The following is a 23,937-nucleotide window of genomic DNA, read 5'->3' on the forward strand; positions in this document are numbered from 1 at the left end:
TTAGAAAATATTACACATTATAAGTGAACTTGTTGATGAAGCAACTAATTCACTAACCTGAGGCAAATAGCGTACATTTGAGTAATAGGGTCATCTTTACCGTAAACCTGCTTATACCAAATTATAGCTATAACTCTTCTGAGAATGAGCAAATAAGGCAGATGTAGAGCAAGTGTGACGGGACCTGTTCGAGAAGCTAATGGCCAAACAGCGTTCAGACAGTTACAAACATAGTCACTGTAGCTTGTTTTTCAGAAACTACTAAAGGAGAAGAATTTCATACCTATAAAGTTTATAAGGCTGTTAAAACTAACCGTGGAAGATAGGACTGATGGACTTGGTAAGAATATACCTAAAAGGATGTATGCAGATGTCACAATTCTAGAATAATTGGTATTGATTGTTCTCCTCATTTTGCTTGTTACTTAGGAAAGAATGATGTTGATCTGAGAGAGGGGAGCAGTTTCTAAAGCTGTAGTGAGAGGCTTATATAGGAAACACACTTTAAATATACTTAAAGTCGTTTTGAAGTTCTCTCATTTGCATTTTTTTTTTTTTTTTTTTTTTTGGTAGTGACTTTATCCTCAAATTGTCAGTGGTATTAATATTATTCTCATATAGTTTGGGACTTTAAGTTACAGACTCCTCCTGATGGAAGTTTTTTCCTCACTGTGTGTGTGTGTGTGTGTGTGTGTGTGTGTGTGTGTGTGTCTGCGTCTGTTCTGTCTTCCTCTCTGTCATTCTGTCTCTCTTCCTGTCATTTTTGCTGTTATCTCCATCTACCTTCAGTCTACGACTTAACCTAAAATTGGCAGGTCTGCGTTCCCATAGCCTGAGTCCTGCTACATGGCTTTCTTTGCCTTTTCTGTCACTGGAGACTTGCAGCTTGATATCAGTTGTAGCTCAGATTGTCATTCCTAACTTTTTTCCAACTTCTTTCACTGAGAGGGGAACCCCATCTGAGCTTCACTTCCTGAGTCTGTTCCATCCCTTGCACAGGTGTGGTTTTGGTCCCCATTACCTACCCTGCAGGCATAGAGCTCCTGGTCACCTCTGTCTAGTTCCAGACAGTGAGCCCCATTGTCCTGCAGCTTTAGCTCCTGCGTCCCACCAGGAATTTCTGCTGCATTTCTGTTCCACAGAGAAGTTTATCTTGTTTTTTGAATGTAAGGATGTGTGTGTGTCCTTAAAGTGCATCTGTGTAGAATCGAGGTGTTGTAGTCCTCATTGGTCACTGACTCTACCACATTTTTATTATTCTTTCCTTTTTCCCTAATCCTGTTGTCCCCTTTGCCTGACCCACTAACCAAATATCAATGGGTAACCATTCTCGTGAATTTAAGGTTATTTTCTTCCAATCTGCCTGCCATATGTATGTTTGTGTCTCTATAGGAAGTTTATAATAGTATTTTGTGTGTGATTTTAAAAACTTACATAAGTGATACATAAATCTTTGTTTTTAACTACTGTCAACATTATTTGAGACCTATGTTGCTGTGTATCAAGCTACAACTCCTTCTGAGTCCTGCAGATTATTCCTTTGTATGTTTGAAAGTCTTATATTTTGTTATCCTGTTATCTGGTGATGGCACTTACATTGATTCCAAATTTTTGTTCCTACAAATAGCATTATGACAAATAATCTCCTACACATCTATTACCTGTGTTAATAGTTTCTCTCGCATGTTGGGACATTTAATTTCATTATTGCCAGATTGCTCTCCAGAAATATTTGTAATTGGTCAGTTACATCATTTAAGACAAATCTTTTGAATGGTTATTTGTTATTTCTTCTGAGAGACAGAGAGAGAGAGAGAGAGAGCGCATTCAGGGGAGGGGCAGAGAGAGGGAGAGAGAGAATCCCAAGCCCCATGCTGTCAGCTCAGAGCCCCATGCAGGGCTAGATCTCACAAACCATGAGATCATTACCTGAGCTGAAATCAAGAGTCTGATGCTTAAGGAACTGAGCCACCCAGGTGCCGCTAAGGCAAATCTTTTAAATGATAATTTTCCCTTGTTATGGAAAGGTACAGGGTATGTCAGATAACGAGTACCTAATGAGTACCTGAAATTAACTTAATAATTTCCATATCGTAAGAGTATTCTGAGGATTAAATGATTGAAAACAGTAGTTTTTACAGGTTTCTTCATAGTAAAGCAGAGAGCCACGATATGTAAATAAACCTGAATTAGATCTAAGTAATTAGATTTACCATGGTTTGATGGAAAATATTTCGTTCATTAGTGAAGTTCCCCTAAAGCACTTCCTTAAGATTCCTGGGATCACAGATTGAAAACCCACTAAATTACAGTTTATAATGCCATTTTAGAGCATCATCTACAATATTAAATATCTCCTTGATTAAGTTTGGTTTCTTTTTCTTCTACTGCCATTTTATGAAACTTAAGCAAATAGTGTTATCTCCCAGAAGAACACTTAAAAATGAAGACGTTTATGTAGGCGCTTGCTTCCATAAATCCTCAGTTGAGATTGTAATCTCCCTTCCTGGTGTTTCTTTGAGGTAAGTTGGAGGAAGATGACTTTGGCCTCCCTAGCTCATCTTGGTTGGCACTGGGCCTCTAGAGGAAAGCTGAAAGTAGTTCTGCAGTCTCCAGTTCTAGTCCCATGCTTTTGCTCCAGGCCATGTGGTGGTCCGTGCCTATGCCCTCCCGCCCCTTTTATTTGTGGGCCATCACAGATGATGGTCTTGGTCTTGAAAATGAACACATGTGGTGTATATTTGTCCTCACAGCGTGTATCTCCAGTTGTCTCTTCCATCTCTTTCTCCACAACCTTCCATGTTCATTTCTTCTTTCTCTTTCTATACCACCCTGTCAGTTTGAATTTTTATTTGGAATTGTCATTTCTTATTTCTTCAAGTTTGATGTGTTGACTATTTGTTTTTCAGTGATCAGGAACCTCCCTATTCAATGATTACATTGCACGAAATGGCAGAAACAGGTATTTTTCAAATTTTTAAAAAAATATTTTCTAATGAATTCATAATTATGGAAAATATGGCCACTTTTTTTTTAAATAAAAGATTCCAAAAGTACTTAATACACATGACCAACGTGTGCAGAAGTTTTCCTATCCAAAGGTAAAAATTAATAATCACTATATATTGCATCCTGAATATGTAGCTGCACCTCTCAGTAACGGTTTTATTTCACCTAAATTATTAAAAGAGAACTTGGGGGAGCATTGACAGATCTTTGACCAAAACTCTTCCAGAATGGGAAGGGTAGTTTTTTGGCCCTTAATTTCCTAAGTATCATTCTGAAAGTAGAACCAACTGCTTCAGATATTTAATCTTCTCAGTACGCTCCTATGTTATAAACAAGATGCTGAAAACTATTTTAATTATAATTTGAGAACCCAGGACCATAGCTTCAATTCTCTCCAAATAAAGATGCCCCCAAATCACCAGGCTCCTGCAAATTAAGAATCTTTGGTTCTACCATGATGACTACAGTTAATGACTGTCTATGCCAAATGTTAACTGCTTAAAAGCTACAAGATGAAAGCCAAAAGTGTTTCTATTTTAATATAAAGTCACCTTGTGTTATAAGTGATATATTTTCACATTTTAGAAATAGTGGCTCTACCATATAATCTTATTGATTTGCTCTTAGATGAAGGATGGTTGGATGTTGTCCAGTCTTTAATTAGAGTTATTCCATTGGAAGATCCACTGGGACCAGCTGTTATAACATTGTTACTAGATGAATGTCCATTGCCCACTAAAGTAAGTTAATACTTCTCTTTTTTTTTTTTAAATTTTTTTTTTTTTCAACGTTTTTTATTTATTTTTGGGACAGAGAGAGACAGAGCATGAACGGGGGAGGGGCAGAGAGAGAGGGAGACACAGAATCGGAAACAGGCTCCAGGCTCCGAGCCATCAGCCCAGAGCCTGACGCGGGGCTCGAACTCACGGACCGCGAGATCGTGACCTGGCTGAAGTCGGACGCTTAACCGACTGTGCCACCCAGGCGCCCCAATACTTCTCTTTAATGAAACTGTCACCTATGCTTAAACACAGGATAAATGCCTACAAAGAACCTTTGATATAATGCATTTCCTCTTTATACATTTGTGGTCTGTTTCATTCAATATTGACTGAATATTGACTGAGGGGCATTATGTAAACTTTTTTATTTCTAATGAAGTGCTACATCCTCTTTCTATCACTAACTTACTATAAAGCTTTGGTTTAAAATTTTAAAATGTTAAAAATTAAAACATTTATATTTGAAACAGCAATCTTCTTGAAGTTGGAAGACGATGTTCAATTGCTGAGCTGATTTTCTTACCTGTCTCTAAACAAATTTCCTCATAACAAAAGGTTTTCTTTAATGTTTCCTATTAAGAGAAAAAGCTATTATACTAAAAGCCCTTGTGAGTCTAACATATTAAAGATTGGTATGACCTTGATTTTCCCTTAAATAGAACAAAAGTATCAAACTTTCATTGCCTTAGTCCATATCTTCTATGGAATGGGTTTTTGTTTTTTTTTTTTTTTTTTAATTTTGGGTGCTGGCATCTGTCATTTGGTTGAGCCTCAGACATTTGGGCACAACATGGAAAAACTTATGAACAGAAGAGAAAAGCCTTTGGCCCAGTCACTGATGAAATGACCTTTACCTAGGCTTATGAGAGGTTTCTGTTATAATTTGCCTCAAAAACTCTGGTGAGCTTTGTTCTTGCTTGATTAAAAAAAAAAAAAAAAGTAAGTAACCTTTTACTTAAACATCACTAAGACCCTATTATTATCAATCATATTGGCATTTGGGTGGATTTAGTCTGTTTAATGATTCAGGAGTAAACAGCATATTTTTTTAATACAACTGGTACTTTTTTTTTTTTTTTAATGTTTATTTATTTTTGAGACAGAGAGAGACAGAGCATGAGCAGGGGAGGGGCAGAGAGAAAGGGAGGCACAGAAGCTGAAGCAGGCTCCAGGCTCTGAGCTGTCAGCACAGAGCCCAACGCGGGGCTCGAACTCACGAACTGTGAGATCATGACCTGAGCCGAAGTCGGACGCTTAACCGACTGAGCCACCCAGGCGCCCTTACATTTTGAATGAAGTAGAATTTAGCAATTCATGTAAGAAAACTTCCAGGTTGATCAAATAACATTGGTATCATTGGGTGCATTGTATCATTTTGTATGTGCATTCTGAGTTAATTTCATAACTGGCTATAGCTTTTGTCTCAAATGATTCCCCTAGAGGAAAAAACCTAAGTGATGATCTATTTACCAAATTCCCTTGTACATTTTTGTTTTTAGGATGCACTCCAGAAATTGACTGAAATTCTCAATTTAAATGGAGAAGTAGCTTGCCAGGACTCAGGTCATCCTGCTAAACACAGGAACACATCTGCAGTCCTAGGTTGCTTGGCTGAGAAACTAGCAGGTAACTCTGGAAACCTCTACCAAGAAAGATCTTCAGTTTTTTTGACATGATGGAGAAGATTGCAGGTCTTTAATCAAACCTGTATCAAAAAGGAGTGTCTCAAAAGAAATAAAATAAAAATTTAATTTAATTTAATTAATACTGAGGGACAAGAGCTAACTGGAAAAAAAGTACTCAAAGTCCAAAGAGATGAATGCAATCTAATTTAGCTTTGAGGATTTTCAGAGACATTTATTTATTTTTAAATGTTTATTTTTGAGAGAGAGAGAAAGAGAGCACAAGTGGGGTAGGGGCAGAGAGAGGGGGACACAGAATCTGAAGCAGGCTCCAGGCTCCGAGCTGTCAGCACAGAGCCCGACATGGGGCTCAAACCCACGTACTGGGAGATCATGACCTGAGCCGAAGTCGGATGCTTAACTGACTGAGCCACCCAGGCGCCCCCAGAGAGACATTTAAAAGAAAAAGTTGTACTCATTTGCTTTAAAATTAAGAATAAAAGGTTAAATTCAGTATAATAAATAAAGATTATGGAGGTATATATTTATGCATATAATAGATAATATACATTTATGCACTTTATAGAGTTTAGCTAGATAATAGAGACCTACAAGGTAGGAGAAGAAGAAAAGGAACTGTCATTGGAGCAGTTCCTGAGAAGAGAAGCAGATATTTAACTTGTTTATGAACATTACCCACTTTAGGAAAGTTAGCATCAAAGTGCAGATGAAGAGCTCAGCTAGTTAGAATCCTGTATGGTGGAAGAAACAATGGATTCCAAATCCGGACCCGTGGGTACTGCCTCCGATTCTGCCATGTGCACCCCAAATGCACCAGAATGAGTGACTTCACTGTGGGCTCCATTGCTCAGCTGTGAAATAGAAACAGTACTATTCCCTGCCTCAGAGCAGGAGGCTTGAATCAGACACTGTGCGTGAGAGTACCTTGTCAAAGAGTTCTAAAAAACAATTTTACTGTTATTAGTTACTGATGAAAAAGAATATGGCCCATTTCATTGTATCTTGTGTTTGTTATGTTTGTCCAGGTCCTGCAAGTATAGGCTTACTTAGCCCAGGAATACTGGAATATTTGCTACAGTGTCTGGTAAGTGAGGCATCAAAGCCAGTTATTCTTAGTCATCTACAACTGTGCATTTTTCTAAAATTGCCAGCTTAACCACTGGCACAGAGAATGGAATCAGTTATAAATTTTATTTGCAGGTGTTTCCTGAGTGTTTATCTATTCCCTCCTATGTTCAAAAAAAAGAAAAAAAAAGATGAGGGCGGGATAGGAATTTATTGCAAGCAAAAGCAGCTGAGTTGGTCTGGTTTTAAATTTAGTCCTAAGATAGCTGCTATGATTGGCTTTTGTGTGTGTGTCCTTAGGGTCGGCCAAATGGTAGTAGGGAGCTCTGCAGCGGAAACAAAACTACATGGCATTCCAAGCCAGGAAACTGTCAGGTCAGATTGCCAGTGCATACAAATCTCCACTTCTTCCCTCCCCCTCTGGCTACTGCTCTTATAACTGTTGTCGTGGAGTACTTGATCTATTGTCTGTGAAGCTTGCGGTTTGCTGAGGTTGTACTGTCAGATCTCTTACACTGCTGGACTGCAGACTTGACTGGTCTGTATTTGTTAAAGTTATTTCTGCAGGCCTCCTGAGCATTGGCCTTCTTCAAAATCTCAAAGACCTTATTTTTCAATACTTATATGATATGTACCTAAGACACACCCCACTATGCTAAGCAAGCCCTGTGGGGATACAAAAGTAGTATAACCAGTCCTTTGCCCTTAAGAAGTTTCCTGGTTAACTGGGGGAACAGAACTACTCGGACAAGACAGTTGGCCTCCATTTTATGACAGGGCATGATCAAGGGCAAAATCCCCTCTCTCAGACTAAGTGCCATAAGAGTACTGAGAAGGTGATGGGGAGGTGGAAGATGGTGGTGGTAAGGGCCAGGAGAGCCATGGGAGACAGGCTTCCAGATGAAGGTGGCATCTCAGCTAGGTCACATCATAGGTTAGGATTTGTGCACACTGGAAGGAAAAATGGGTTTTGGCTAAGGGCCCATCACCAGCAGAAGCTCAGAGATAGAAATGACCATGCTCCTGGCATATTACAGAGAATTGTCTGTTCAGGAGACAGTGTTTAGAGACAGGAGGACAGGCCTGAACATCCTGATGGGGAGGGCTCTGGGCCTGAAAAACCAGACTGAGGAATTGAGAGTGGATATGGCAGGAAGCAGGGTACCGAACAGGCTTTGCTGCAGGGCATGCTGGTGGTTGCATGAGAGTTGCAGAACCTTTGAGCCCCAGGGAAGTGAGTAGGAATCACCTGATGTTCTAGAGCTCCTTTGCAAGCTGCTAACGTAGCTGCGGTAAAGGATGGCTCTGAGAAGGTGTGATGTTAAGCAGGTAGGTTTTTCTTTAAATGATGAACGCATGTGATGTGAAGTTAAATGTAATTTAAAGAGCACTGTCCCACCTACCATTAGCATTTGTGGATTTCCTTGCAGAGAACAGACTGAAAACTAAGCCATAAGGTATTCATTCCATCATTTATAATTTTGGAACCTGGTAGTAATGTGTGGTTCCTTTAAGGCTTCTGAATAAAAGTCATTCTTAGCTACAATTCTAGGTTTCTGTTTGGCTTGCTTAAATCACTAAGAATCCGCATGGTTTTCTTTCACAAAGCCCTAATATAAATGTTACTAAGTGGAATAACACAGTGCATTTAACAAAATACTTCTGAAATTTGCATATCTGTAAATGAACCCGGTGGCTTCAAGAAAATAATATACAATTTTATGAGACTCTGTCTTGGTTCCTTATTACTAGCAGTATTAGCAAACAGAGGATTAAGGACTCAAATGAGTAAAACTCTTCTGGTTGCTCCAAAAAAATCAAGCACATATTGGGTAAGAAGAAGAAATTGGCAACTCGCCGCCTCTGCAGGGGAATGATGTTTTTGCTTTATGTTTCTCTGTCTTTTGTTGTCTTTCAGAAGCTACAGTCCCACCCCACAGTCATGCTCTTTGCACTTATTGCGCTGGAAAAGTTTGCACAGACAAGTAGGTATAGTGACTTCTTGCACTAATGATCTTCTGAATTGGCTGTTAAAAATCTTATTTTTATTACTTACTGGATGAGCTTATGCTTTGAGCCCCATCAAACAGGTACACGTTCCGTATTTGTCTGGGTAGACACTTCAAGGCCAGTGAGATATAACAGGGACAAAAGCCAAGAGTTTTTCACCTAAGAATCAAAGCTTAATGACCATGGTTACTGACTTTTTATAGCTAAAAAGTTAATGATGAGGGGTGCCTGGGTGAATCAGTCAGTTAAGTGTCCAACTTCTGCTCAGGTCATGATCTCACAATTCAGGAGATTGAGCCCTGCATCAGACTCTGCTCTGACAGCACTGAGCCTGCTTGGGATTCTCTCTCCCTCTCTCTCTGCCCCTCCCCCATTTGCACTTTCTCTCTCTTTCTCTCTCTGACGCAAAATAAATAAACCTAAAAAAGAAAAAAAACATTAGTGATGAGATTGCTACTTCCCAGAAAGTAGTCAAGGCTCCTGGGCTATGTCCTTATTCTAGTTTCCAAGTTTTCTAATTGCCTGTCCTCACTCCTTCCCACCCCTTACCTGCCCAGCAAATCATCCTACCCTTTCATGGTTAATTCAAGGTTTATGTCTTCCCAAACAGGTGAAAATAAATTGACTATCTCTGAATCCAGTATTAGTGACCGGCTTGTCACATTGGAGTCCTGGGCTGATGATCCTGATTATCTGAAACGTCAGGTCGGGTTCTGTGCCCAGTGGAGCTTAGACAATCTCTGTAAGTAGCAATTGTCCTTCCAAAAAGGAAAAAGCCTGTTTCCCCTTCCAAACCCATTTCTTACACAGGACCACTATTCTGTAGTGAATGTGACACTTACCTTATAAGGTCCTATGCTGTAGCTTGGCTGTATTCTAGCAGAAAAACATTCTAGGGACCCTCTAGATAAGAATTATATGGAATGCTTCTAATTCCAGCACTCTTTCTGTTCACAGACTTTTACTGATACCCTACTTCCTGCTGCATCAGGGCCATTAATCAAATGGCAGTGTCTAGGGGTGCCCGGGTGACTCAGTCAGTTAAGCGTCTAACTCTTGATTTCAGCTCAGGTCATGATCCCATGGTTCATGAGTTTGAGCCCAGCATCGGACTTTGCTCTCATAGCATGGAGCCTGCTTGGGATTCTCTGTCTCCCTCTTCCTCTCCACTCCTCTCCCATGTGCATGCGCCTGCTCAGACTCTGTTTCTCTCTCTCTCTCTCTCTCTCTCCCCCTCTTTCTCAAAAGTAAACATTAAAAAAAATAGCAGTGGGGCACCTGGGTGGCTCAGTCAGTTAAGCATCCAACTTCGGCTTAGGTCATGATCTTGCGGTTCATGAATTCAAGCCTCACGTTGGGCTCTGTGCTAACAGCTTGGAGCCTAGAACCTGCTTCAGATTCTGTGTCTCCCTCTCTCTCTGCCCCTCCCCTGTTCTCTCTGTCTCTGTCTCTCTCTCAAAAATAAATTTTAAAAAATAGCAGTGTCTAATCAACTCTTCTGACACAAACTATCTCCTCACTGTCTTATAAGCGGTCCCCAGTCATTCCTGCCTCTGGGCCTTTCCCTCACTTGGAGTTCTCTGTCTTTACTCTCCTCCTTATCCTAACTTGGCTCTTCAAAACTCAAGACGCGTCTTACCTATGTCAGGAGGGTTGCTCCCAGCTTTTCTTGTTCCCTTCCAACAGCTGCTAGAACTAAAACTACCCCTACTACTAATCCTCACTCCCCCTCCAGAGTTAGCACTGTGTAGAAGCACGGCTGGACGTGTGCACCCCCTGCTCCTGCCACAGCACTGTGGGGAGTTGCTTTGTGCACAGCCTGTGTGGTGCCAGTGAAAGAATCGTTCTTAGAAAGTATAGTTTGGCTTTGGTTGCATGCAAAATAACAAATCCAGAGAGCAGAAGCGTGAACCTCACAGTGCTGTCCTAGCCTGTCCTAACTTTTGCTTAATTGATCCTCATGTGGTCGTGCAGCAACAGAGCCAAGGTCTTTAAGTCTCCCTACCAATTCTGCCATTTCTGAGCACCTCCCCTTAACTAGAATGGCAGCCAGTGATGACACTAGCTTTTTCCCCACAACAGCCTGCCTTAGAAACATGACCACTTTTTCTTTTGCAGTTTTAAAAGACAGTAGGCAGCTGACCTATGAGAAAGTGGACTTGAATAGCATTAGGGCCATGCTGAATAGCAACGATGTCAGCGAGTACCTGAAGATTTCGCCTCATGGCTTGGAGGTAAAGCTTTCATGGATGGAACATTCAGGGGGAAGAAATCTTGGTCTCATTTTCACACCCTGGTTCTCAACAAAAAAGCAATTTTTTGCAGAATAGATGGAAGTTCATTTCATACTCCAAGAGTGTTTAGAGGTAGAACTGGCAGACAGAAGGTGTTTGGGATATTACTTAGTCTTTTATATCCCACACGTGCTATACTCATAGCAAGTAAGCACTATAATATTTTTTGACAATTTGATTTTTTTTTTTTTTTTGTAGCTTCAAGTTTTCTTTAAATTCCAGTTAACATACAGTGTTAATATTAGTTTCGGGTATATAATTTAGTGATGCATCACTTACATACAACGCCCAATGCTCATCACAACCAGTGCCCTCCTTAATGTCCATCACCCATTTAACCCATCCCTCCACCCACCTCCCCTCCAGCAATTGTTTGTTCTCTATAGAAAATTTGATGGGGGCGCCTGGGTGGCTCAGTCAGTTGAGTGTCCGACTTCAGCTCAGGTCATGATCTCACACTCTGTGAGTTTAAGCCCCGCATCGGGATCTGTGCTGACAGCTCAGAGACTGGAGCCTGCTTCAGATTCTGTGTCTCCCCCTCTCTCTGCCCCTCCCCTGCTCACGCTCTGTCTCTCTCTGTCTCAAAAATAAAAATAAAAACATTAAAAAAAAATTTTTTTTTTAAAAAGAAAGAAAATTTGATGTAAATATGTCTGTTTTCAATCTCTGCCATTTTATTCAGCTAAAGGTACAAAGACTAGTGTTTCCTAAAGAAGCCCTTCCTTTTTAAATCCCTGCATAACCAGTTGTATTCTGTCTAATGTTCCCCCTCTTCCCTGTGTGTTGGAAATGTTGCCGATTTTGTGGTGCACGTTGGTGAACGCTGCTTCTGTACAAGAAGGCACCATAAGGCACTAGACATGTCAAGATTAAAGAACTGTTTGAAGAGTGGCTGCAGACAGCTCTTTGATCTTGCGTATTGCCAAATGCCTCCGTAGTTTTCTGCTTTAAATTATCTTGGGGTATCCCGTCTTATACCCTTCAATGTCCTTCTCTGTCTCCATACTAACAAGTGCAGGTTAAGGCCATGTTAATGCATCTGTAAAAGATTCCACTGTGAAGGTAAATACCTGTAAGTACTTCAAAAAGAAGCGGGAGCCCTCGTTAATTCTTCCTGTGGCCATCTTTGAGGCCTTTCAACCCTGTTAGGACTCCTTGGGGATAAAACCATAAAACAGAGTGTGCTTCATTCTGTTTTGCACTTTTTGTACCTGGGGATGCACAGAGAAGGAAATGACCATCCACCAGAAGCTTCGATAAGGAAAAAGACTCCACCTCTGAGCAGTCACTTGTCTTTGGCGGTCTCCAGGCATTGATGGTAGACTATGACCCGCTTTGGTTTTGCCAGGCTCGCTGTGATGCTTCCTCTTTTGAAAGCGTGCGTTGCACCTTCTGCGTGGATGCTGGGGTGTGGTACTACGAAGTCACTGTGGTCACTTCTGGCGTCATGCAGATCGGCTGGGCCACGCGAGACAGCAAATTTCTCAATCACGTGAGTACCCTAGAGAACTGTGTGAACAGGGCCAACCTCAGGCTTTTGGTGAGCGGGTGGAGGACACGGCTTTTTCAGGTAGGCTTGCAGCGTCATCGTGCCTCGGGGTGCACCACGTGCTGCCAGATCCCTCACACAGGGGGTGCCGAATGGATTCAGAAAAAGCGAAACACAAGTGAAACCGCCCGTCAGCTTTTTTCCCCCTCGAGTTTCAAGTTCACATTCGTTTTTGCCTACAGGTTGGCTGTGTCCTTTGTCTCTGTAGGGTGTCTCCTCCCCCAGCCACATTGCTGGCTTGGTTTTCGTATTGGGACCCAGCATGACTTTTACCTTGCATTTAAGCTTTAAGAAACTTGTAGGAATTCTCTTCCTTTCATAAAATACTAAATATTGGCTTGACTTCTTTAACTTGACTTTTATCTTGTGATTGGTAGGCACATTTGTTTTCAATATTTAGTATTTATCTTTTGTTGTAGAAAGCTGGCAGGTAAGAGGGAAGATGAATTCCACTAGAAGAAGCAGGATTCAGCTACCGCTGCTCGAGTGTGAGGGCAGGGCTTCCTCTCTTTCCTATAGATATTAATTTCTTGCCAATTTATGCCCTTCTGATGCCCAGCCTGATCGACTTTCTTGTGTTTTTCCAATTTTAAGCTGTTTGGAATCAATCCAGTTTTGATCTGGAATCTTTTGTGTGGATGTATGATTTTTACCCTTTGAACTGGGAAAACACTTTGGATTATTTTGCTAATTTAAACAGTAGTCTCCCATCTGTAAGGTGCTAGGTTGGGTGTTAGAAGTGAACCAACAAAACCAAACTCTGCTTGCCTGCTATAGGTATAGTTTCGGAAGGACCGTTTCAGCAAGGCTGTGTAGCATCTTAGAATTGTGCATGGCCTTTTACTAAACTCCTTGCTGGAGAGACAACTGGAGGAAGAGAGTCAGTGGAGAGGTCAGATTCTTGTCCAGGATAGAAAACTAGACCCCAGTCTGCTGTTGCTTTTGTCGGGACCTTTCTCTGATGAAGGGCCTCCTCACTGACAGCACCTTAATTAACACCTGGATGCGTGAGGCTTTATTGTGGCACCATGTGGTCAGAAGTACACGGGTCTGGAGAACAGTGCTGGTTAGTCTCTTACTTCCCACCTTGGGCACTGATTTAAAGCAGGTAGCATCAATTATCCTGACAATCTGACCCAAAGGAGGTCCCGAAGACAATTTTTTAGACCTTAGGGGGCAAAAAGGTTTGTTTCCAGAGCGTTGTCATTTTGGAGCCCTTCCTCTGACTCCCACAGCAGCCTGTACTGCCACCACGTCCATTTCACATATGACAAATGGAGACTGGGAGGACCTAAAGAATATTGGACTAGAATTCAGGCTCCTTCCTGTTCTATAAGAGTCATCTTCTTTGCATTTGAAAACGGAAAGAATCTCAGAGAATTAGCTAGGTTCCTCATTTGGGTGTAAAAAAAGTTGTTCCAGAACTAGAAGAAAGATGGAAATCTCTAGGGAGGAAGCTCTAGGACAACATTTGTTTCTCGTCATTTGGCGGCAGCACCACCACCGTACCCCCCCGCCCCCGCCGCCCATGAGTCTATGTGTAGTATATCTAATTCTTGATATTGTAAATTTTTTTTAATATTAAAATTTTTTATTATTTACCAGTGAGGCTGCCACTAATTTCTGCCATATCATTGCAGAAACTTTGGCTCCTCAAATTAAGATCCTTAAAATGCTGTTTTCCTATCCTCTAAATTGCTTGACAGACTTTTAATTTCTTCCTTTAAAAATCAAAACCAGGGGTGCCGGGGTGGCTCAGTCTGTTAAGCATCCACCTCTTTGGTTTCTTCAGCTCAGGTTATGATCTTATGGTTCATGAATTCGAGTCCTGCGTCGAGTTCTGTGCTGACAGTGCAGAACCTGCTTGGGATTCTCTGTCTCTCCCCATCTCTTTGCCCCTCCCCAGTGTGTGTGCTCTCTCTCCTCTCAAAATAAATAAATTAAAAAAAATGTTTTTTAATCAAAAAACATTTTTTTCCTGATCTAAGTACTTGTTGATTCTCTATTAGAAGTCAATGAAATCTGATACCTCTTTTCCCAAACGTAGGATTTTAATCATGTTGCCATACTTACAACTTTGCTTCAAATGGATGTTCTGGTAATTCTGATTTTTTTTTTTTTTTTTTTTTTTTTTTTTGCCTGTACAGACGGGGTGTGGTTTTATGCAATAAGTCATCCCTAGGATACACACAGTCTCTAATGACTTGAAGTCAATCCACAGTGCCTCTTCTTTTAACTCTTACTGCTTGGGCTTCAGTTTTGAAAGGATGATAAAAGTGTTGGGCTCTCATTCACATGAGAAGCTTAAGGACGGTTCTTGTTCAGGTCACCTACAGAATAGTTGGTCTTGTGTATTTTTATGGAGGTTTGGGTGAAACAAGTTTTTAAGGGTGCATTTTGAGTTATCTGAAATAACTTTTGCCTTTTCATGAACATCTACCATACTTTCGCGTACTATCTCTAATCTTTTTGAGAGTTTGGGAAGGTATTATTCTCTCATTTAAAGATGAGAGTGAGGTTCAGACAAATAAATTTAGAAACTTACCCGAAGTCACCTGGCCTCCAAGTGCTAGAGAAGAATCGAGACCCTGGTCAAGATAACCCATGCTCCTTCCCCTGGAGTAGCCTCGTCCCTTGGAGAAAATGAGTCTGCTTTCTGAAACAGAAAAGGGGAATAACTCGGAAGCCTATTGGGAACTCCCAGGCTGTTGAGGAGTTTGGGAACTAGACAGGCACCAAGGCAACATCAGAGAGCCAAGAGACAGGAAGTACAACAGCCAGTGTTTTAGGCGCTAAGATGCCAACATTTCTGCCACAAACCAGTCCTAACCATTCCTCCGTGTGGGTCACTCCTACCACGCTAGGTGTCTGCTGGACGGATCCAGCTGGCCAAGCCTAGGTTAAATCCTACCCCTCCAACTCCTGAGCGGGAGGCAGGACATTGTATCTTCATTAAATTCCCTAAAACAGGAAGGGGTTGGGATGCTGGACAGCAGAAAAAAAAAAGGGGAAAGAATTCAAAATATTTCCTGAATGGCAAGCTATGGATTAAACTTTTTGTTTTCAGTAATGTTTCCGTTACTAAAATATACATGACCATAAACAAGCATATCAAAATTATTACTCCAAGTACTAAGCTAGCTACCCTGTTCTCCCATTTATCTGTCTCAGCTGGAAACCACAATCCTGCTGGGAATGTTTTCAGGTTGACAGAGGGTGTAGGGCATCTAGCTCACTCTCAGAGATGTCAACTCAAAGGGATTTTTCCAAGTGTATCTCTGCTTGGTAGAAGTACCTACTTCTTAGCCTGTAGACGTTGAGCTCTGGTTGAAATTATTACAGTTCCACCTTTGTCCCACAGTGCCACTCTCCAGTGAAATTCATCCTGGCATGGAAGACATTGCATGGTAAAAGTCTGATCTTAACCAACTCTTCTGGCTAGAAATCTTCTAGGAATGTCTTCACGTTGTTCCACAGAGGACTTGGTAGTACATTAGAAAGTGAATTGCTTGCCTTTTGCCTATGACCAACACGCATAAAATAAAAAACCATTTTTCCTTGTTCAGGCTTGGAAAGGAGGGATAGCGAGGTATTCTTTCTAGTCAACTGATGAATTTCTTCTCTGCCTAAAGACAGGTAGATGAAAGTTCATTTAAGTCTTGAATAATCTGAATAGTGCATTCAGAACAGCTGGTTCAGAAGCCTCACTTTGGAGAACACTCATGAGAATTCAGTATATTGTAGTCCGAAGTAGTCAAGGAATATGTTCGAGCCTTTTCTCTGATCTCCTCACTGCATTGTTTATTCCAGAGAACAAGCAGAACATCACCAAGGACCTGAAATCTTACTTGGATTTGGCCCACTAAGAATCTTTCACCATGAACCTTTAAAGATAGCAGTTGTCTGATCTGCATGCTTCTTCTGTTTGTTCTATTTTTTCATAAGCACTTAAAATAATTTAAGATCCCATCCGCCCTTTTAACAATAAAATAATTGTGAAATAATTAAAAGGCAATAAGAAATAAAAGAAGCTGCCGAGGACTTGTATGATGCTCAAGTTGAGCCCACCTCCGAATAGCTATTAGCTGACTGCCCACTATAACCTTTTTCTTGTGTCCAGTTTTGAAATCTCCGTGTATGTGGTTGTTTTGAAGTCTACTACATGCAAGAAAGTTGTTTTCCCAGCCACAGTGAAGTAGAAAGCACACCATTCTTAGGATCAGAAGAGTCCAAGGTCCAAACATGGCTTTCTTAGTAATGATTTGTCTTTGGGTGATGTGGTTGACCTCTCTGAGCCTTTATCTCCTCTTAAAGTGGAGCAGGATGCCATCAGCCTTATGGTGGCTCATGAGAATTAAAAGAACTAACAAATTTGTTGGTGAGGTCATTATCCAGTCATGGAGAGCCAGGCTTCCGGGTCAGCATTTTGGTATCTTCTAAGAACCATAGGCTCCCTTCATCCGGAAAGCTTAGAATTCCAGCCACCAGGTCTATGGTTACAAAAGACACACCGTCTTTTCTCAGAACGCAGCAGGCAGAGCCTTGCTAATCTTCTGGGCCCTATCTCCCTCCAGGAAGGCTATGGCATTGGGGACGATGAATACTCCTGTGCCTACGACGGCTGCCGGCAGCTGATTTGGTACAATGCCAGGAGTAAGCCTCATCTACACCCGTGCTGGAAAGAAGGTACCCGTTCCTCTCTGTCATGAATTTATCGACTGGGTCCAGACATCTGGTTATGATGAAGGCATCTATTATGTTGGGCCTTAAAATGTTTTAATGGAAGAAGATGTAACATGAAAAGGGATATGAGCCTTTGTATTCCCCCTCATAGATGTAAACAGCGTTCTGATAAGTTCACCTCTGGTAGAGCCCTTCCTTTTGCAAAAGCATTTCAGACTATAGAATTCTTAATTGAGTGGGGAAAATGATAAGATTAATATGAATTCTAGTTTTCTCTCTGGGTATATGCTTTTTTTTTTTTTTTTTCTTTGTTGAGATTTTATTTTTAAGTAATCTCTATACACAACTGGGGCTTGAACTCACAACCCCAACATCAGGAGTCACTCGCTCCACCAACTGAGCCAGCCAGCCGCCCCTCTAGATACATGCTTTGAATCAAAGCATTCAGGGAGATATTGAGGACACTGATATTGTAATGCCAGTAAAATGAGGATATTTTTAGAGGCCAGGTGGCTATGGAATAGGCACTATTCAGTGGCCACATTCTGGGCCCCACTAGAGCAGCTTTTAAGGATGAGTTGAGGGCACCTGGGTGGCTCAGTCGGTTAAGTGTCTGACTTTTGATTTCGGCTCAGGTCATGATCTCACGGTTCGTGAGGTCGAGCCCCGTGCTGGGATCCATGCTAACAGCATGGAGCCTACTTGGGATTCTGTCTCTCTGTCTCTCCCTCTTGGTCTCTGCCCCTCCCCTGCTCATGCTCTCTCTCAAAATAAATAAATAAATACTTAAGAAAAAAAAAAAAGAGGCACTGTCAGCAAAGACTGTCTCATTTTTGTTTTCTAATAATTTTAAAAAAGATTACTGAAGTAATATGTTTAGCATAAAAATTTGGGAAATAGGGGAAAGGAGTAAAATGAAAATCCCTTATAATTCCTCCATCCAGAGATTTTTTTTTTTTTAAACACTTAAAACTTGGTGTATGTGTTTTTTGTTATTGTCTCACTCCTATGCCTTGAACAGATTTCCAGGTTATTAAATAACATGATTTTTTTGTGTGTGAAATTTATTCATTTTGAGAGAGAGAGAGAGAGAGAGAGAGAGAGTATGTGTGCCAGGGGGCAGACAGAGAGGGAGAGAATCCGTGCTCTTTTTTGCCACCCAAGTGCCCCAGCAGCATTTTCTTCTTAATCGTAGTCTAAAATATTAGACCAGTTGCAGAAGAAGCAAGACTGGTGAATGTGTTGATACATAGCTACAGATGCAGACTTGACTTGATACAATGACTAAAACCCTTGAGACACTGAGCAGAATCCTGGTAGTAGTATACACCCTAACCCTTAGCATGTTTCACTTTCTCCTGTAGGAGACACAGTAGGATTTCTGTTAGACTTGAATGAAAAGCAAATGATCTTCTTTTTAAATGGCAACCAGCTGCCTCCTGAGAAGCAAGTCTTTTCATCTACTGTGTAAGTAGCTTTCCTCAGTCAAAAATTTGAGTAGATGCATGGAATTCACTTTTCTCCAGAAAAAGACTTTGTCCATTTATGTAGTCAGTTGTGATGAGAAATCATTTTATTTAGAGTAATTAAGGACCCATTTGATCATATCTATAACCATCCTGAAGCTTAATATAAGAAGATGAGGTTAGGACATTGTCAGGGTCACAGTCCTGTCTAGGTTAGTAAACAGAATCCATTACCCTTCCTTTCTACTAGGGGATAATGTCTAAAAACCACTTCCATGTATGAGCTTTACTTTGTTTTCATGAATTCTGTTGACCTCTGTACTCCTTTTCACTTGTAGATCTGGATTTTTTGCTGCAGCTAGTTTCATGTCATATCAACAATGTGAGTTCAATTTTGGAGCGAAACCATTCAAATATCCACCATCTATGAAATTTAGCACTTTTAATGACTACGCCTTCCTCACAGCTGAAGAGAAAATCATTTTGCCAAGGTAAGGAATCTGCTTAGACTAACTGTAGACTTTCACGTGCATCTCATAAGAAGCTGAAACAGTTCCTGAAAGACTTTTTACAAATAATTTTGAAGACCTGAATAAAATGGATGACCTCCTAGGAAATATAAATTACTCAAACAAATCCCGGAAGAGATATAAACTAACCAGTTATTATTACAAAATTAATTGAAATGAAATAAGAGATATGTCCCCCAAAACACACCAGACCTGGGTGATTTCACAGGAGATTTCCACCACATTTTTTTTTTAATGTATTTATTTTTGGAGATGGAGACAGAGTACGAGTAGGGGAGGGGCAGAGAGAAAAGGAGACACAGAATCCAAAGCAGGCTCCAGGTTCTGAGCTGTCGGCACAGAACCCGGCACAGGGCTCAAACTCGTGAACTTCGAGATCGTGACCTGAGCAGAGGCGGACACTTAACTGACTGAGCCACTCAGGCACCCTTCACCACATTTTTAAATAAAAGATAACTATTTAAATATCACTATTTAAAATGTTTCAGAACCAGAAGGAAAGAGCACTTCCAAATAATTTTTATGAGCTAAATAATATCGGTATAAAAACCAGGCAATATAACACATGCACAAACACACAAACTGCAAACTAACTTTACCTGAATGTCAATGAAAAATCTTAAACATTAGGAAATCAAGTACATTTTTTAGCAGATATGCTTTTAACTTTGGAGTTTGTTGAAACATACTTCTCTCTCTCTCTCTTTTTTTTTTTAAACATTTCTTTATTTTTGAGAGACAGAGAGCATGAAGCAGGGGACGGGCAGAAAGAGAGGGAGACACAGAATCTGAAGCAGGCTCCAGGCTCTGAGCTGTCAGCACAGAGCCTGATGCAGGGCTCGAACCCATGAGGCATGAGATTATGACCTGAGCCAAAGTTGGACGCTCAACCGACTGAGCCAACCAGGCGCTCCAGAAACATACTGTTGCACTACCAGCACTGTTCTACAGCCATTAGGACAGTGAACGCCATCTTGCATAAAATTCCACAGCCTTTCTTTGCCGAAAAGTGTGATAGACATTAGTTATCTCCTTGGAAGAGTATCTGCTTTTCTTTCTTATGAGATGAACGTGGTCTGTTCCTTAAGCTGAGAAAGACTCAAGCTGCTTCCTGGTAATGATCTGAACTTGAAGCTTGTTTCACAATATGAACCAAAGCTTATCATTTTTTAACGGCAGTTTTCTAGATCCCTGTGGGGAAGGGGATTCTTGCCACATGTATTATATCAATGACAGAGATCACACTGGCCATGGTGCGGTCAGTGTTGGGCTGTCATGCCCCGGAAGGTATATGTAACATACTGTTATAATCCTAGCTCCTGTTTTGGCTCAAAAAGCAGGTCTATAAACAGCCCTTCTGGGCCATGCTTCACCTTGGACGTAGTGTCTCAAGCCTGAAGAGCGGCTCAACAATTTGCAAACGAACCAGAAAAGGTCACAGAGTGACCCAGCAGCATTGCCTGCTATGGCAGAACCTCCGTAATATCACAAGAACAGAAGGGCCCCTTACATACCAGCTCAGGGACCTGAGGTTCATTCCTAGAACTTCCCTTCAACTTGTGTTGGTGCCTGACAGAGATTATGAACTTTAAATTCCTCTTGAATTTAGTGAAAGTCTGAAGTAATACCTCTCTTGTCTGTTCATACCTCATTCCTTTTTAATTTAGCCTGTCTCACTGGAGGCGGCCCATCACTAAGCCTGCCTTGTGACGTATACCCTGAAAAGTTAGGGCAGGCTCCAGGAGTTCCCCTGGAGGCTGGCCTTAGTTAAAACAGCAACAGCATTTAGAGGACCACCCCCTGCAGAATTAAGCTTTGTGAAAGTCAGATGGCAATAGGTGCCAGCTGTTCAAAAGTCTCCTTTTACGGGCAGCTTCCAAGTACTCAGTACCCTGTCAGGTCAGCACCCAGATGCAGCCTGCCTTGAGTAAGAGCAGAGTTCCAGGTTAGGGCATCTTACGTTGCACTGTCTCTGACAGTGACACCAACACGGGAGTTGCTGGAGGCTCATTGAGTGGCGTCCTCCACGGCACAGAAACCTGCCACTGTCTTTCCCCTCTTTAACATCTCAGTTGCACCTCATTGTGGCATTAGGTGTGAATGTGCCTGAGACCATTTCCTATGCTGTTAATATTTTCAGCCTGTGTTCCAAAAGCTTATATTCGGCTTGTGTTTGTTTATTCACTGGAATATATTCCTTTCTGGCTTCATGGTAGGAGATCATGGCCCTGTTGCTTTCTGGGATTTTGTAAATTGCTCTATATACTCTCTGTATATACTCTCTGTCTCTAATTCTCATTCATTTATTCACTTTTTTTTTTTTCTCCTTCTTAACCTTTTTATTATTTGGAAACTTCAAATACACACAAAAGAAAAACAGACTATATGGTGAACCTAGTCACAGACAGGGTTAGAGGGGAACTACTGTCTTCCTTTGTCTGAGCTCCGTTGTCATTCCAGGTTCCCTGGCCATAATCCTAGAGGTTCTTTGACACCTTACTTTCCACCATTCCTACATCCTACTCAGAAAATACTGTGGGCTGTGCCTTCGGAATATATCCCACATGCAACTACAGCTTGTCACCCTCACTCCTGCTACCATCGTCCAAGCTGCCTTTTTTTTTTTTTCCCTTTAGCTAGTCTCCCTGTTCCTACCTAGACCCCCTTCAGTCTATTCAACACAGCCTCCAGAATGATTTTGTTACAACTTAAATCAGATCATGCCCTTCTCTGCTCACAAGACTCTAGTAGCTTCTCGTTTCACTTAAGATAAAAGCTTAAATCCTTACAGTGACCTCCCAGGTTCTACATGATTTGTCCCCTTCCTTCCTTTATTACTTCTCTGACTTTACCTCCTACTTACCCTCTCCCACTTGTTCATGCTCCTTATTCAGCCACCCTGGCCTCCTTGCTGCTCCTGAAACATACCAGATCTATTATAGCCTCAGGGCCTTTGCACTTGCTGTTCTTGCTGCTAGAATGGGCCAGTGTGTGTTTTCCAACACCACCAAGCAATTAACTCAATTCTGACACTGCCTGACTGGAGACAGTCAGTGTCAGGTCCCACAAGTTAAGGCCTCATTCCTACAAGGCTGCCCTCTACCCCGACTTTAAATGCCAGTCGCAAGTTCAGGTTTCTATATTTGCTTCTGGCTGACTGGCTGTAAATTGAAGGTTCCCATGATCCCCCTCATCAGGTTTGATTAACCTGCTAGAGTGGCTCACAGAACTTAAGAAAGTAGTTTCTTTCCTAGACTGACTACCAGTTTATTATAAAAGGATTTAATCCAGGGACAGGTGGAAGCAGTGCAGAGGACAGGCATGTGGGAAGCAGCCTCCATGACCTGTGAGTGTACCATCTCCCCAAACCTCCACATGTTCACCAACCTTGAAGATTTTCAAACGGTCCCCTTAGGGGTTTCTCTGGTGGCTTCATTACAGAGGCATAGTTGATGAGAACATTGGTCATTAGTGAGTACATTCAGTCTCCAGCCCCTCTGCCCCACTGGGAGGTGAGGGGAGGAATGAAAGTTCCAGCTCACTGATTACAATGCTGGTTCCCCTGGCAGCCAGCCCCAAACTTAGGTTACCTGGGGGCTTGTCAAAGCTGTCTAATTAACATAACAAAAGACATCTATTGCTCTCATCTCTTAGAGAATTCCCAGGGTTTTAGGACCTCTGTGCCAGGAACCCAGACGAAGACCAAATATGTATTTATTATAAATCATAATATCACAAATGGTGTCTCTCCAGATATCCACAAGACTCAATCCCTCGCTCCCTTCATATCTTAAATGTCACCTTAGTGAGATCTTCCTTGGCTGTCATATTTAAAATTGTACCTCCCTGCTTCTATACACACTGCCTTTACTCTTCTCCCTGCTTTATTTTTCTTCATACTGCTCATCAGCGCTTAAAATTGTATATATTTTACTTTTTTACCTGGTTTCTTTCTGTCTCCCTTCACTGGAGTGTAAGCTCTCTGAAGGCAGGCATATATGTTTTTAGTCCTCTCTTCACTGCTGAGTCTCCAGGCTCAGGCCAGTGTCTGTCACTTGGTAAGGCCTGAAGTGAATAGAATGAATGTTTCATGTTTCTCTTGCCCCCTGGCTGTCAGGGCTGCACTTTTAGCAAAGCAGTTCTGCCTGTCCACTTTTCCATTTCAAACTGAGTGGAAGTGTCATGCAAGGATTCTAACCTGAGGTGTGTGGACTTCCAGAAGAGTCTGTGCTGGCCTATCATAAGCACCTGAGACTGTATAGAAACTTGTGTGTGTGCATTTTTCGTGGGAAAGACTCCGCTGCTTTTCTTCAGACTCTCAGAGCTCTGTGACTCAAAGGTGAAAATTTGCTGGTAAAACAAAGAGTACTAGTCTGAGAACCAAAAGGTTGGCATTTGATTCCTGAATCTGTTTCCCATGTGTTGACCTTATGCAGATCACTTCCGTGAACTGTTTCTTTGCCTATAAAATGGGATTGATCACATCTGTGTCATTCTCTACTGTAGAAAATCACTGTCAGGTTGAAATGAGATGCGTGTGTGCAAACCTTCCTGAACAAAGCTTAAGGAGTGCGTAGCATACTTCACACGGACAGAGCATTTTCACAGCATTTCATATGCATCACTGCTCATAGGCCCATTGATTTGTTGACCAAATAAGTTGTAAACTACACTTTCTACTCAGGCACCGGCGTCTTGCTCTGTTGAAGCAAGTCAGCATCCGGGAAAACTGCTGCTCCCTGTGTTGTGACGAAGTAGCAGACACACAGTTGAAGCCATGTGGACACAGGTAAGAGGGTTTGCTCATTTCTTCTTTTTTGTATTACATTAGGCAATCATCCTATTCTTGTTTTTATGGTTATCAGAGAGGAAGAAATTTTCCTCTGTCCAGGGTTCTTCTAACTGG

At 41.5% G+C, this 23,937-nt stretch overlaps 1 protein-coding gene across 3 annotated transcripts in view; it reads left to right on the plus strand.

The window, feature by feature from the left end:
• Window positions 1-23,937, plus strand: part of RSPRY1 (ring finger and SPRY domain containing 1) — a 44,458-nt gene that overhangs the window by 15,961 nt on the left and 4,560 nt on the right. For all 3 annotated transcript variants that reach the window (XM_078438799.2, XM_078438800.2, XM_078438802.2), the window contains exons 3-14: window positions 2,910-2,962; window positions 3,637-3,749; window positions 5,291-5,417; window positions 6,460-6,518; window positions 8,418-8,484; window positions 9,120-9,251; window positions 10,628-10,743; window positions 12,152-12,295; window positions 16,927-17,038; window positions 18,400-18,502; window positions 18,840-18,992; window positions 23,716-23,820. In XM_078438799.2, coding sequence (XP_078294925.1) covers window positions 2,910-2,962; window positions 3,637-3,749; window positions 5,291-5,417; window positions 6,460-6,518; window positions 8,418-8,484; window positions 9,120-9,251; window positions 10,628-10,743; window positions 12,152-12,295; window positions 16,927-17,038; window positions 18,400-18,502; window positions 18,840-18,992; window positions 23,716-23,820 — 1,284 coding nt within the window. The remainder of the gene's footprint in view (window positions 1-2,909; window positions 2,963-3,636; window positions 3,750-5,290; window positions 5,418-6,459; window positions 6,519-8,417; window positions 8,485-9,119; window positions 9,252-10,627; window positions 10,744-12,151; window positions 12,296-16,926; window positions 17,039-18,399; window positions 18,503-18,839; window positions 18,993-23,715; window positions 23,821-23,937) is intronic.

This window comes from Panthera onca, chromosome E2 (genome assembly GCF_046562875.1).
Source record: "Panthera onca isolate mPanOnc1 chromosome E2, mPanOnc1 haplotype 2, whole genome shotgun sequence".
NCBI lineage: Eukaryota > Metazoa > Chordata > Mammalia > Carnivora > Felidae > Panthera > Panthera onca.